Here is a 16,320-nt window from a genome sequence, read left to right on the forward strand (position 1 = left end):
GTCTGTACTGCACAGTAAACACTTCAAACCACTTTTTACAATGCTGGTTACATTATAAATAAAAGCACATATTTATGCACATTTCATTCCATATCCGTCCTTTAACTTCTAACTTTATTTTTATATAACTTTTTATAATTGATTAACATTGTTTTCGTCACATGTCGCACCCTGACCAACACACCACAGCAAATTCCTAACACATGTAAATAGCACATCAAGTTGATTCTGATTAGCAATGATTCAGGTTTTCTACTGTGTTATGTGAAAAGCTTGTGCCAGGTGATCTTTCTTAACCATTTAGAATGCTTGGTGTGGTTGCTAGTTTTAATAAGCACTCACTGACCTCATTTTGATAAATAAAGAATTGGTCCACGCCCCTCCCTGGAATAAACTGTTGAGCATTATGTTTGAAGCAGTAAGAGGATAATGAGAATTATTCATTTGACCTTGGATACAAGGAGAGTTAGATAATATTTTGATTTTTTATAAACTCCCTATAATTCATTGGTATGGTTTGATCTGGAAATCATGAAACATATTTTGGATATGTAATCTAAATACACAAGGTAAAAATGTGTACATTTCATTCTGTGTTCTATCATTTATTTTTCAACAGGAATTCTTGCCGTCAATTTTAAACTGTTGAACAATCCTATCATATTCATATTCTTGCTGCTGAGACTAGCAAGAAAAATTACTCTGAATGGCATCTTATAGGCTTCGAGCAAATTATTTTATGTAGTTCAGACTGATATCGTATATTTTACACTCAAGTTCCTCCTCTGTATTGATTTTATTTGAATCTGTGAAGGTGAATCCCACCACTCTCATGCTAGCATACTGTCCTGTATTCAGGTTTATTTGCTTGTGCGCTCCGAGATGACAGGGGAGTATTAGCCAAAAGCGTTCAAGACAGTATGTTTCAGGCACCTTTCCCACATTTTGTAGAGTGAGCAGAGAGAATCCTAAAAGGATTTCTTAGTTCTGGCTGAAGGTGCTGAACTTACACACACCTTATGTGCTAAGAGACCATCTTATACATAAAACATGGCAGAGTACAGCACGGGAACAGACTCTTCAGCCCACCATGCTGCGCCAAACCAGCTAAGAAGCAAATCCAAAACACTCAGACACTAATACCTCCTACATGTGCATATCCCTCCTTCTTCCTTACTTCAATGTGCCAATCCAAACATCTCTTAAAAGCCTGTAAATACCACCGTACCAGGCAGCTCATTCCAGGTATCCACCACTCTCTGAGTAAAAAACACTTACCCCTCATATCTCCTTTCAACCTACCCCCTCTCGCCTTCAATGCATGCTCTCTGGTATTAGACATTTCAACCCTGGAAAACACATATTCCCTATCTACTCTATCTATGCCTCTCATAACCTTATAAACCTCTTTCATATCTCCCCTCAGCCTCTCCCACTCCAGAGAGAACAACCCAAGTGTATCCAGCCTCTCATGATATCACATGCCCTCTAAACCAGGCAGCATCCTGGTAAACCTTGTTGCACCCTCTGCAAAGCCTCAACATCCATCCTATAGAGGGCCGACCAGAACTCTGCGCAATATTCCAGATGTGGCCTAACTAGAGTTTTATAAAGTTGCAACATAACCTCTTGACTTTTGAACACAATGCCTGGACTAATATAAGCAAGCATTCTTAACCACCTTATCGACCACAATATAAATCCTTGATGAGTAGACTGGAGATTGCTGGATTAACAAGTCCTGTCTTTGTCAATGCAAGTGCCGTACTCTGGGGCTTGGAGGATGTTATTGTCACTTTCCTTCCTCTCCAGCCTTTACTTTTCCAATGCATGTGGTTTCACCTATCACCCTCTAGACCCTACTCCACCTTTTTATTCTGTCATCTTCCCCCTTCTTTTCCGTAACACCGTTAGACCATAAAACATAGGAGCAGAATTAGGCCATTCAGCCCATCGAGTCTGCTCCACCATTCTATTATGGCTGATCCCAGATTCCATTCAACCTCTTACACATGCCTCGCCATATCATATAACCATATAACAATTACAACACAGAAACAGGCCATCTCGGTCCTTCTAGTCCATGCTGAATGCTTACTCTCACCTAGTCCCACTGACCCACACTCAGCCCATAACCCTCCATTCCTTTCTTGTCCATATACCTACCCAATTTCACTTTAAATGACAATACCGAACCTGCCTCTACCACTTCTACTGGAAGCTCGTTCCACACAGCTACCACTCTCTGAGTATATATAACAGAACGTATAACAATCACAGCACAGAAACAGGCCATCTCGGCCCTCCTAGTCCGTGCTGAACTCTTAATCTCACCTAGTCCCACCTACCCGCACTCAGCCCATAACCCTCCACTCCTTTCCTGTCCATATACCTATCCAATTTTACCTTAAATGACACAACTGAACTGGCCTCTACTACTTCTACAGGAAGCTCATTCCACACAGCTATCACTCTCTGAGTAAAGAAATACCCCCTCGTGTTTCCCTTAAACTTCTGCCCCCTAACTCTCAAATCATGTCCTCTCGTTTGAATCTCCCCTACTCTCAATGGAAACAGCCTATTCACGTCAACTCTATCTATCCCTCTCAAAATTTTAAATACCTCGATCAAATCCCCCCTCAACCTTCTACACTCCAATGAATAGAGACCTAACTTGTTCAACCTTTCTCTGTAACTTAAGTGCTGAAACCCAGGTAACATCCTAGTAAATCGTCTCTGCATTCTCTCTAATTGATTGATATCTTTCCTATAATTCGGTGACCAGAACTGCACACAATATTCTAAATTTGGCCTTACCAATGCCTTGTACAATTTTAACATTACATTCCAACTTCTGTACTCAATGCTTTGATTTATAAAGGCCAGCGTTCCAAAAGCCTTCTTCACCACCCTATCTACATGAGACTCCACCTTCAGGGAACTATGCACTGTTATTCCTAGATCTCTCTGTTCCTCTGCATTCCTCAATGCCCTACCATTTACCCTGTATGTTCTATTTGGATTATTCCTGCCAAAATGTAGAACCTCACACTTCTCAGCATTAAACTCCATCTGCCAATGTTCAGCCCATTCTTCTAACCGGCATAAATCTCCCTGCAAGCTTTGAAAACCCACCTCATTATCCACAACACTTCCTACCTTAGTATCATCAGCATACTTACTAATCCAATTTACCACCCCATCATCCAGTTTATTTATGTATATTACAAACAACATTGGGCCCAAAACAGATCCCTGAGGCACCCCACTAGTCACCGGCCTCCATCCCAATAAACAATTATCCACCACTACTCTCTGGCATCTCCCATCTAGCCACTGTTGAATCCATTTTATTACTCCAGCATTAATACCTAACGACTGAACCTTCTTAACTAACCTTCCATGTGGAACTTTGTCAAAGGCTTTGCTACATAGACTACAATAGACTACATCCATTGCCTTACCCTCATCAACATTCCTCATAACTTCTTCAAAAAATTCAATAAGGTTTGTCAAACATGACCTTCCATGCACAAATCCATGCTGGCTACTCCTAATCAGATCCTGTCTATCCAGATAATTATTAATACTATCTCTAAGAATACTTTCCATTAATTTACCCACCACTGATGTCAAACTGACAGGTCTATAATTGCTAGGCTTACTCCTAGAACCCTTTTTAAACAATGGAACCACATAAGCAATACGCCAATCCTCCGGCACAATCCCTGTTTCTAATGACATCTTAAAGATCTCCATCAGAGCTCCTGCTATTTCTACACAAACTTCCCTCAAGGTCCTGGGGAATATCCTGTCAGGACCCGGAGATTTAGCCACTTTTAAATTTCTTAAAAGCGCCAGTACTTCCACCTCTTTAATTGTCATAGGTTCCATAACTTCCTTACTTGTTTCCCACACCTTACACAATTCAATATCCTTCTCCTTAGTGAATACCGAAGAGAAGAAATCGTTCAAAATCTCTCCCATCTCCCTCGGCTCCACACACAGCTGACCACTCTGATTCTCTAAGGGGCCAATTTTATCCCTCACTATCCTCTTGCTTTTAATATAACTGTAGAAACCTTTTGGATTTACTTTCACCTTATTTGCCAAACCAACCTCGTATCTTCTTTTAGCTTTTCTAATCTCTTTCTTAAGATTCCTTTTACATTCTTTATATTCCTCAAGCAATTCCTTTACTCCATGCTGCCTATATCTATTGTAGACATCCCTCTTTTTCTGAACCAAATTTCTAATATCCCTTGAAAACCATGGTGCTTTCAAACCTTTAACCTTTCCTTTCAACCTAACAGGAACATAAAGGTTCTGTACCCTCATAATTTCACCCTTAAATTACCTCCATTTCTCTATTACATCCTTCCCATAAAACAACTTGACCCAATCCACTCTCTCTAAATCCCTTCGCATCTCCTCAAAGTTAGTCTTTCTCCAATCAAAAATCTCAACTCTAGGTCCTGCCCAGTCCTTCTCCATAATTATATTGAAGCTAATGCTATTGTGATCACTGGACCCAAAGTGCTCCCCAACACATACATCCGTCAGCTGACCTATCGCATTCCCTAACAGGAGATCCAACACTGCCCCATCTCTAGTCGGTACTTCTATGCATTGTTGCAAAAAACTATCCTGCACACATTTCACAAACTCTAAACCATCCAGCCCTTTTACAGAATGAGCTTCCCAGTCTACGTGTGGAAGATTAAAATCTCCCACAATCACCACCTTGTGTTTACTACAAATATCTGCTATCTCCTTACACATTTGCTCTTCCAACTCACCGCTCCCCATTAGGTGGCCTTTAATACACTCCTATCAGTGTTACTACACCCTTCCCATTCCTCAATTCCACCCAAATAGCCTCCCTAGAGGAGCTCTCTAATCTATCCTTCCAAAGCACTGCCATAAGATTTTCTCGGACAAGCAATGCAACACCTCCTCCTCTGGCCCCTCCTACTCTATCACACCTGAAGCAACTAAATCCAGGAATATTTAGTTGCCAATCACACCCTTCCTGCAACCATGTTTCACTAATAGCTACAACATCATAATTCCAGGTATCAATCCACGCTTTAAGCTCATCCACCTTTCTTACAATGCTCCTAGAATTAAAATAGATACATTTAAGATACTCTCCACCCCCTCCTCTCTTTTCATCCCTAACAATGCATTCAAATTTATTATCCTTTTCTTTCTTCTCCCCTACATCTTCGGGCTGGGCGCATCCCTTCTCCATCATCTGCCTTTCCTCCCTCACACACTGTCTATTTACTTGCTCTACTGGTGAACTAACCTCCTCTCCCATGGTTTCCTCAAATTGATTCCCGCCCCCTCCCCCATTTTACTAGTTTAAAGTCTGCCCTGTAGCCCTAGCAATCCTCCCCGCTAGGATATTGGTCCCCCTAGGATTCAAGTGTAACTCGTCCTTCTTGAACAGGTCACGCCTGCCCCAGAAGAGATCCCAATGATCCAGAAACTTGAATCCCTGCCCCCTGCTCCAATCCCACAGCCACGCATTTATCCTCCACCTAATTCCATTCCTACTCTCACTGTCACGTGGCACAGGCAGTAATCCTGAGGTTACTACCTTTGCGGTCCTTCTTCATAACTGCCTTCCTAACTCCCTATACTCTCGTTTCAGGACCTCTTCCCCTTTCCTACCTATGACATTGGTACCTACATGTACCACGACCTCTGGCTCCTCACCCTCCCAGTTCAGGATATCTTGGACGCGATCAGAAACATCCCGAACCCTGGCACCAGGGAGGCAAATTACCATCCGGGACTCCCGGTCACCTCCACAGAACCGCCTGTCTGAACCCCTGACTATTGAGTCCCCTATTACTATGGTCCTCTTTCTTCTATCCCTACCCTTTTGAGCTACAGGGCCATCCTCTGTGCCGGAGGCCCAGCCACTGCCACTTCCACCAGGAAGGCTGTCCCCCCCAACAGCACTCAAACATGAGTACTTATTGTCAAGGGGTACAGCCACCAGGGTACTCTCTAGTACCTGCCTCTTCCCCTTCCTGACCGTGACCCACCTATCTGCCTCTCATGGCCCCAGAGTGACCACCTGCCTGTAACTCCTCTCTATCACCTCCTCACTCTCCCTGACCAGGCGAAGGTCATCGAGCTGCTGCTCCAGTTCCCTAACTCGGTCCGTCAGGAGCTGCAGTTCGGTGCACCTGGCGCAGATGTGGACGTCCGGAAGGCTCGGAGACTCCAGGACCTCCCACATCCGACAAGCTGCCCTCACACTCATACTTCCCGAAAAACTGAAAAATAACAAGAACTAAAAGATAAGCCTACTGTGCCCTCTTCCGCCTAAGCCCCCTGAGCCCAAGCCCTACACTCTGCGCCCGGCTCACTCCGCTGCCCGCTTCTTAGGGCTGCGTTCTTTTTATACCTTCCCTCCTTCCCAGGCCTCCTCATGTGCCTGCATGCCTTTGATGCCCTGACCAATCAAGAAACTATCAACTTGCACCATAAATATACCAACAGATTTGGACTCCACCACAGTTTGTTGTACACCAATCCACAGATTTACTATTCTCTGGCTAAAAAGAAACCTCCTTACCTCTGTTATGCTCTGTACTACAGCATAAAAGCCAGGACCAACAGGCTTGGGACAGCTTCTTTCACCAGGCCATCAGACTGATTAATTCATGCTGATACAATTGTATTTCTATGTTATATTGACTATCCTGTTATACATAATATTTATTATAAATTACTATAATTGCACATTTGAACAGACATGATGTAAAGATTTTTACTCCTCATGTATATGAAGGAGGTAAGTAATAAAGTCAATTCAATTCAAAAGTTCACCCTCAGTTTTGAGGCTGTACCCTCTAGTTCTGGATACCCCCACCATAGAATACATCCTCTCCACCTCCACCCTATCTAGACCTTTCAACATTCAGTAGGTTTCATAGAAACATAGAAAACCTACAGCACAATACAGGCCCTTCGGCCCACAAAGTTATACCAAACATGTCCCTACCTTAGAAATTACAAGGGTTACCCATAGCCCTCTATTTTTCTAAGCGCCATGTACCTATCCAAAAGTCTCTTAAAATACATTATCTTTGTCGCTGGCAGCCCATTCCACGCAATCACCACTCTCTGTGTAAAAAACTTAACCCTGACATCTCCTCTGTACCTGCTCTGCAGCACCTTAAACCTGTGCCCTCTTGTGGCAACCATTTCAGCCCTGGGAAAAAGCCTCTGACTAATCACACGATCAATGCCTCTCATCATCTTATACACCTCTATCAGGTCACCACTCATCCTCCTTCACTCCAAGGAGAAAAGGCCGAGTTCACTCAACCTATTTTCATAAGATATGCTCCCCAATCCAGGCAACATCTTTGTAAATCTCCTCTGCACTCTTTTTATGCTTTCCACACCCTTCCTGTAGTGAGGCAACCAGAACTGAGCACAGTACTCCAAGTGGGGACTGACCAGGGTCCTATATAGCTGCAACATTACTTCTCGGCTCCTAAATTCAATTCCACGATTGATAAAGGCCAAAACACCCTATGTCTTCTTAACTACAGAGTCAACCTGCGCAGCTGCTTTGAGCATCTTATGGACTCAGACCCCAAGATCCCTCTGATCCTCCATACTGCCAAGAGTCTTACTATTAATACCATATTCTGCCATCATATTTGACCTACCAAAATGAACCACTTCACACTTATCTAGGTTGAACTTCATCTGCCAATTCTAAGCCCAGTTCTGCATCCTATCAATGTCCCACTGCAAACTCTGACAGCCCTCCACACTATCCACAACACCCCCAACCTTTGTGTCATCAGCAAACTTACTAACCCATCCCTCCACTTCCTCATCCAGGTCATTTATAAAAATCACGAAGAGTGAGGGCCCCAGAACAGATCTCTGAGGCACACGGGTGGTCACAGACCATGCAGAATATGACCCGTCTACAACCACTCTTTTGTCGTCAGTGGGCAAGCCAGTTCTGGATCCACAACGCAATGTACCTTTGGATCCCATGCCTCTTTACTTTCTTAATAAGCCTTGCATTGGGTACCTGATCAAATGCCTTGCTGAAATCCATATACGCTACATCTACTGCTCTTCCTTCATCAATGCGTTTAGTTACATCCTTGAAAAATTCAATCAGGCTCATTAAGGCATGACCTGCCCTTGACAAAGCCATGCTGACTACTCCTAATCATATTATACCTCTCCAAATGTTCATAAATCCTGCCCTTCAGTATCTTACTGAAGACTCACTGGTCTATAATTTCCTGGGCTATCTCTACTCCCTTTCTTGAATAAAGGAACAACATCCGCAACCCTCTAATCCTCTGGAACCTCTCCCATCCCCATTGATAATGCAAAGATCATCGCCAAAGACTCAGCAATCTCCTCCCTCACCTCCCACAGTAGCCTGTGGTACTTCTCATCCTGTCCCAGCAAATTATTGAACTTGATGCCTTTATAAAGCCCCAGCACATCCTCTTTTTTATTGAGATCCCCATGCATTCTTCTAAATTCTAGTGAGTATAGGCCCAAAGCTGACAAATGCTCCTTATAAGTTAACCCCTTCATTCTCTGAATAATCCTTGTGAACTACCTCTGGACTCTGTTGAATGACAACACATCCTTTCTGAGATATGGGGCCCAAAAGTGTTGACAATACTCCAAGTGCGGCCTGACTAGTGTCTTATAAAGCTGTAGCATTATCTCCTTGCTTTTATATTCAATATCCCTTGAAATAAATGCCAACATTGCATTTGCCTTCTTTACCACAGACTCAACCTGTGCCAACCTTTTCTTCATTTAGATAATAGTCTGCTCTATTGTTCCTTTTACTCAATTGCATTATCATACATTTCCAACATTGTATTCCATATGACATTTCTTTGCCCTTTCTTACAATTTGTCTAATCCTGCTGCAATCTCATTGCTTCCTCAGCACTACCTACCCCTCTGCAAACTTTGCCACAAAGCCATCAATTCCATTATCTAAATCATTGACAAACAATGTGAAAAGTAGCAGTCCCAATACTGACCCCTGAAGAACACCACTACTCACTGACTGGCAACCAGAAAAGGCTCCATTTATTCTCACTTGCTCTCTCCGGCCTTTCAGCTATTCCTCTATCCATGCCAGTATCTTTCCTGTAACACTACAGGATTTTATCTTGTTAAGCAGCCTCATGTGTGGCACCTTAATTAATGCCTTCTGAAAATCCAAGTTTATGACATCCATTGCCTCTCCTTTGTCACTTCCACAAAAAACTCTTAACAGATTTGTCAGACAAGCTTTCCCTTTACAGAAACCATGCTGACTTTGACTTATTTTATCATTAGTCTCTAAGTACCCCAAAACCTCATCCTTAATAATGGACTCCAACACTTTCCCAACCATTGAAGTTAGGCTAACTGGCTACTTTATTTTGCTTTCTTCCCATTTGCAGATGTCCAGACCTTCAGGACCATACCAGAATCAAGATATTTGAAAGACCATTTCAACCAGTGTCTGTTACCTCTTTAGCAACCTCTCTCGGGACTCTGAGATGTAGTCCATCTGGTTCAGATGACTTATCCAACTTAAGATCTTGAGTTTGCCTAGCAGTTTTTCCTTTGTAATAGCAATGGCACTCACTCCTGCTCCCTGATACTCACAAACCACTGGCACACTGCTTGTGTCTTCCACAGTGAAGACTAATGCAAAATACCCATTAAGTTCATTTGCCATTTCTTTGTTCCTATTACCACCTCATGAGCATCATTTTTCAATGGGCCAATATCAACTCTCACCTCCCTTTTATCTTTATATAACTGGAAAAAATCTTTTAGTATCTTTTATATTATTGGCTAGTTTGCCCTCCTATTTAATCTTTTCTGTTCTTATAGCTTTCTTAGTTGCCTTTTGTTGAATTTTATATGCTTCCCACTCTCTTTTGCTACCTGTTCCTTGGCTTTTATGCAGTTCTTAACTTCCCTTGTCAGCCCTGGTTGCCTACCCCTACCATTTGAGAACTCCTTCCTCTGTGGGACATTATCTTTCCTGTGCCTTGTGAACTATCCCCAGAAACTTCAGCCATCTCTGCTCTGCCGCTATTCCTGCCAGTATCCTCCCCCAATCCACCTGGGAAACCTTCGTCCTCGTGCCCCTGTAATTCTCTTTATTCCACTACAAAAATGTTAGGCATGTCTTATGTTTTTCTCTCTCAAATTACAGTATGAATTCAATCATATTATGATCACTGCCTCCTAAGAGTACCTTTTACGTTAAGCTCTCTAATAAGATTTGAGTTATTGCACAACATCCAATCTAAGACAGCCTTTCCCCGAGTAGGCTCAAACACAAGCAGCACTAAAAAGCCATCTCTAGGCACTCAACAAATTCTCTCTCTTGCTATCCAACACCAATCTGATTTTCCCAATCCCCTTGTATATTGATATCCCACATTACAATTGTGCCTATTCTAGTTCCCTTTACAATCTCAACCCCACAAGTTGACTACTATTTGGATGCCTATATATGATTCAAATAATGTTTTTTTTTCTCTCACTCTTGCAATTTAACTCCACCCAGAAAGATTCGACATTCTCTGACCCTATGTCACCTCTTTCTGAAGATGTAATTCCATCTCTTACCAACAGAGCCACACCACTGCCTCTGCCTACTTGTCTGTCCTTTCAATATAAAGTATATCCCTTGATATTAAGCTCCCAACTATGGCCTTCTTTCAGCCATGACTCAGCGATGCCCACAATGTCATTCCGACCAAACTCTAAATCCACAAGTTCATCCACCTTATTCTGAATGCTACACACATTTAAATACAGTACCTTCAGTCCTGCGTTCTTCGCCCTTTTGAATTTTGCCTGTGATTTAACTCTTTGCTCTGCATGTACCCTGTCACATGGGGACATATTTCAGAAATCAGAGGTGCAAAGGGACTTGGGAGTTCTTGTGCAAGGTTCCTTAAATGTTAACTTCCAGGTTGAGTCAGTTGTAAGAAAGGCAAGTTCTAGATTGTGGGAAGTTACAGAAGAAATTGCTGAGGTTCTGGTAGATATTGATATCATCATTGCCCACAGGTGAGGTATCAGAAGACACAAGGATGGCTAATGTTGTGCCTCTATTTAAGAAACACTTCAAGGACAATTAGAGACTGGTGAACCTAATATCAGTTGAAATTATTGTGGGATTCTGAGAGACACGACATATCTGAAATTACAAAGGCAAGGACTAATTAGGGATAATCTGTATAGTTTCGTGCATGAGAGGTGACAAGGGGATAGATGTCAAGACAGTATGTGGACTTTAGAACACAGACTGTATAACACAAGTACAAATTATTTGGAACACTGTGCTGAACATGATATCAAATTAAACAAAATCTCTTCTGCCTGCATGATTCACAGTCCCCATTCTCTTCATTTCAAAAGTTTGAAGTACATTTATTATCAAAGTATCTATACAGTACTATATACAATCTTAAGATTTGTCTCCTTATGTGCAGCCACAGAACAAAGAAATCCAAATCAAGCAAACAATAATAAAAGGAAGCAAATAACATTTAGAAATGAAATTAATGAAACTGAGTGCACATCCACAATGCCAGTCACAGCCAATCCAAGAGACTGTTAGTTACAGACTGCAGCCTTAGCTCAGCGCAGAGACCAGTAAACCTCGTGGAGCCGCGAGCTGAATACTGGCTTGTCTCTAGCCTCTGGGCTTAACATCCTGACCTTTTCAATCTTGCCTGATGCTTAAATTGGCCAAACCTCAGGTCATCCTCACTGTCAGACCCAGGTTTTGCTGCTTCGATTGATGTGTCTACCTAAAAGCCTCTTAAATATCACTTTTTATCTACAATATTTCCATTATCTGAATCAGCCTGTTCCAGGTGTCTACCTTAACTTGCACATCTCCTTTAAACATTCCCCCCTCCCCTTAAATGCATTTCCTCTAGTATTTAAATATGATGAGCAAAATGTCCCAGGAGGAAGTGCTTTTGTTAGAAATGGTCATACCATACAAATATCTTTTGAGAGTTTTTAGTTAACATTCAGTTGCATCATATAAAATACAATCTTTATTGGTCATATTTTATAAATACGCAATACAACTGTCAAATTTCAGGTGATTTGAGGGTTTTTTTTTAGTGATGTCCAAATTCCTCCTTCAGAAATTACAGATGCTGCCCTACATTTCATACAAGAGTTGCTACATCTGTGGTCTTTCTCTGCAGCTCAAGGATACAAAAATTGTCTGAAATAATGTTCAAACTGCTGCAAAGTTCTCTGCACCCAGATTCCCATTATATTGGAATGGAAGCATCCTTCTTAATCTTCAGCTGTCTTGTTAAATTACTGCTGGTATCAGTATTGACAACAGTTGGTCATCAGCTCTGTTCATTATGGATTAGGTTCATCTATCGGTCGGCGACAGTATGGGCAGCAATTGTGCTGGAGAACAAGCAATTCGTAGTCCTCAGTGTGGAACATCTGTTAATAAGCAGAAAGTAACAGTAGGAAAGGTGTCTGTCAACAATAATCGGAGCATGCAAACATAAATACAAAGATACTCCAGATATGATTAAAGGTGTAAATGAACAGACAAGCTCAAGGACAAATCCCTGAGTTACAAATTTAACATGATAAAAATAATGAGATTAACAATTTATAAATATGAGAAATAAAGTCCAACACAAGGCATACTATGTACAACACATTGATTAGGTAACAAAGCTATATTCTGTTTTGGTTGCCTTTTTCCAGAAAATACATTAAAGGTATATAGAGCAAAAAAGCAATGGTGGTACCACTGAACAGGAGAACAAAGTACAGGGAAGTTCAGGTCAATTCTTTGGTAAGAGTAAAGACAAGATATTGGTCTCATGGACAAGGTAAACTTGGATAGAAATAAAAAATGCCTAAAGAGAAAGAAACAAGTTTGGGCAAGAGTTCAAGTTCAAATTCAGTTGTCATTCAACCATCACACATGTATACTGTCAAACGAAACAACATTGCTCTGGACCAAGGTGCACGACACAGTACATTTAACTCACACACATATGCAACACAAAGCAATATTACCACTAGTAAATTAATAAATAATAAGCTGCATTTACAATACAAATGAAAAAATAAACAGTATAATGCTTCTGGTGCTCTACATATTGAGACCTGGGTGGAGGCATGGAGTTCAGTAGTCTTATGACTTGGGGGCAGAAACAACTTCCTAACAGTTTTTGTCCTAATGCTATGATTCTTTCTGTCTGGCGGTAGGGGGTCAAAGAGGCAGGGCAGGGAAAACTTGGGTTTAAAAAAAAGAGAAACCATAAAGGAACATAAGCAACCAACAATAAAGTTTGAACATCAGTGGTAGTCAGTGGGCTTGTTGGAAATGAAGGTGGAGAGGGTATTGCAATACTATTGGGATTGCTGAATGCAAAGTTCTAAACTCAAAGAGAGACCTTAAGCCCTATCTGATATAAATAGCTATGTATATTTTCACTAAAGAAAGACTATATTGTAACCACCTAATCTTCAAACATTAGTTCACTTCCCTGTTCATCCTCCACTGTGAGTTTAGCTGCCAATATCCACTATTTGAATGGTGGGTCTTCCCTCCCAATCAAAATGGATATACTATCATATAACACAGTAATTTAAACACAGTTAATTTATTTTCAGTGATATACATATAAAACCAAACCACATTCTTAAACGTATTTAAAACTCACAGAGGATCTCTATCTTATAAAAGACTTCTAAATTACAAGCCATTTCTAAATCACAAAGGTCATGATAGAGGGGTGTCATTTAAAAGAGAGATGCAGAGAGATTTATTTAGCCAGAAAGTGGTGGATTTGTGGAATTTGTTACCACAGGCAGCTGTAGAGGCCAGATCATTGGTGTATTTAAGGCAGAGCTTGATAGTTTTTTGATTGGATGTGGCATCAAAGGTTACTGGGAGAAGGCCAGTGAGAGTGAGTGAGGAGGGGATAAAAGGATCTGCCATGATTGAATGGCAGAGCAGACTCAATGGGCCAAATGGCCTATTTCTGCTCCTATGTCTTATGGATTTGCAAACACAGGTACAATTCCTATAAGCTAAAAGAGACTTACTCATGAGCCATAACCAGTCATCCTTTGCATAAATTGAATGTAGAGGAATGGATTCTATTTCACACCGTGTTTCTGTCATTCTTAATGTTCCTGGGCTATTCCTAATAGGCCTGTACTAGTCTCTTACATTATACTGTTTCTTTTTGCCACTTGAGGGACTTCACACATGATATTTTATCAGATCACTTATGTTATAAAGTATCTAAAAGCTTCTGGAGACAGACATCCTAGAATCCTAGATACCCACAATTAATACTGTGAAGCTAACACATTTGAGTATACAAACCTTCCAACTATGAGCTTCCAGTTAAATATCTGCAAATGAATGGCTACATCATTTGTGCATCAGATATTGTCCTCTCTGAGGAATTGTCTTCTGAGGAATGTGAAAGCCAAATCAATATGTTTGAAAGGATGCAAAACTGGGTAGGGCATTAGATTGATACTTGCTTAAATTGATACTTAAAAAAGATTTTGCTTCGAAGGATGGATAGAAGATTGCAGAATTGGAAGGATCAGAGAATGCGAATGATTGGAGACACAGGCAGTTGGTAGATGGGAATCATAGGAGTGAGAGGACATTGGAAAAGATGAGTAACTCAAAAAAAAAAAATGAAAATGAGGAGAATGTACCAATGGGCATGAATTTGTAATAAAGATGTCAAGAGAAACTTAAATAGGGTAAAAAAAAAGAATGAGCATGATGAGTGGAAAACATAAGAGAGGAATATTCGGGCAGGTGGAGTGGGGTGGAATGATGAAAAACAAGAATATAAACACTTATGTTGAGACAGTAGGAATCTAAGTAAAGATGCAGTCCTACCTGGAAACACATGGGGCACATTGTGATGGAGACATCAGGTAACAGAGACCGATAGTAGTGCCATCTTAATGGTTTTGGCCAGCGTTTAATCAAAACATCCCTCTTGCTCATTGACTGTAGTACTTCTCTATTCACAACCACAGGGACAAAGTCTGAGCTTCCATGCTGCCACAAAAGTAATGCAGGGAGAGAACACCAATGAGATCATGGTCATTGTTTATCCAATAAGATGAATATTCCTGCAAGTCCCAGATGAAGCGCACCTTTCATGATGAACAGGTCACTGGAAACCCCATGAAATGATCAGGAAATTTCCAGTGTATCCTGCCCAAGTGCAGCATTCTGACCTTGTGTCAAAGGAAGGAAAATAAGAATTTAACACTACCTTAAAATCACTTCCCAAGGAATAAGCATATCCTGGCAAAGGTGTAAATAACTAAACATTTTTCCATTATTAAAAATATTGCAATCTCACTTATCTGCAAATTCTCTATTTTTTATTAAAATGGAAATTACATTTAATTCCAACAGGTGAATGCAAGATCCCAAAACATCAATGTGCATTGTCCATTAACTGAGATTATTAATAAAAGTAAATTGGACGTTCTTTTTCTTGAGTCTGTACATCCTACCTATTGAAACATATAAGATTATTACGGGATTGGACAAGATAGAGGCAGGAAATATGTTCCAGATGCTGGGAGAGTCCAGTACCAGAGAGCATGGTTTGAGAATAAGGGGTAGGTCATTTAGGACAGAGCTGAGGAAAAACTTCCTCTCCCAGAGAGTTGTGGGGGTCTGGAATGCATTGCCTCGGAAGGTAGTGGAGGCCAGTTCTCTGGACGCTTTCAAGAAGGAGCTAGATAGGTATCTTATGGATAGGGGAATCAAGGGATATGGGGACAAAGCAGGAACCGGGTATTGATAGTAGATGATCAGCCATGATCTCAAAATGGCGGTGCAGGCTCGAAGGGCCGAATGGTCTACTTCTGCACCTATTGTCTATAGAACAGGAAAACTGCCCTCAGAACCAGTTTTTCCCTAATCTTGCATGAGTGCAACAGCATATTCATGAAACTCCAATGAGAATTTGGTTTGTAATACTTCTCGAGGTAGTTTCATGACACAAAGTCAGATGGAGAAATGCAGACCCTGCTTTATTTTCTTTCAGTTCAGTGTGAACACATTTTTTTTGTTTACTGAAATGACAAATCAAATATAACATTTACATGTGGAAATATTTTCACATAATGAGCATTTATTGAGCTGGAATCCTGTTGGCTGTCAGAATTTTCTTATGACTGTGAGCTAATCATTCATTCCATTATTTTGCTAACACTAAGATATTAACG

General features: G+C 41.0%; 1 protein-coding gene across 1 annotated transcript in view; it reads right to left on the reverse strand.

Annotated features, from left to right (window-relative positions):
• Window positions 1-12,089: 12,089 nt before the first annotated feature.
• Window positions 12,090-16,320, reverse strand: part of ift122 (intraflagellar transport 122 homolog (Chlamydomonas)) — a 217,225-nt gene continuing 212,994 nt past the window's right edge. Inside the window, exons 28-29 of the mRNA XM_059944491.1 lie at window positions 14,969-15,133; window positions 12,090-12,519 (exon numbers count right to left, since the gene is read on the reverse strand). Coding sequence (XP_059800474.1) covers window positions 12,430-12,519; window positions 14,969-15,133 — 255 coding nt within the window. The 3' untranslated portion in view covers window positions 12,090-12,429. The remainder of the gene's footprint in view (window positions 12,520-14,968; window positions 15,134-16,320) is intronic.

Source organism: Hypanus sabinus, chromosome 19 (assembly GCF_030144855.1).
Source record: "Hypanus sabinus isolate sHypSab1 chromosome 19, sHypSab1.hap1, whole genome shotgun sequence".
NCBI classification, from domain to species: domain Eukaryota; kingdom Metazoa; phylum Chordata; class Chondrichthyes; order Myliobatiformes; family Dasyatidae; genus Hypanus; species Hypanus sabinus.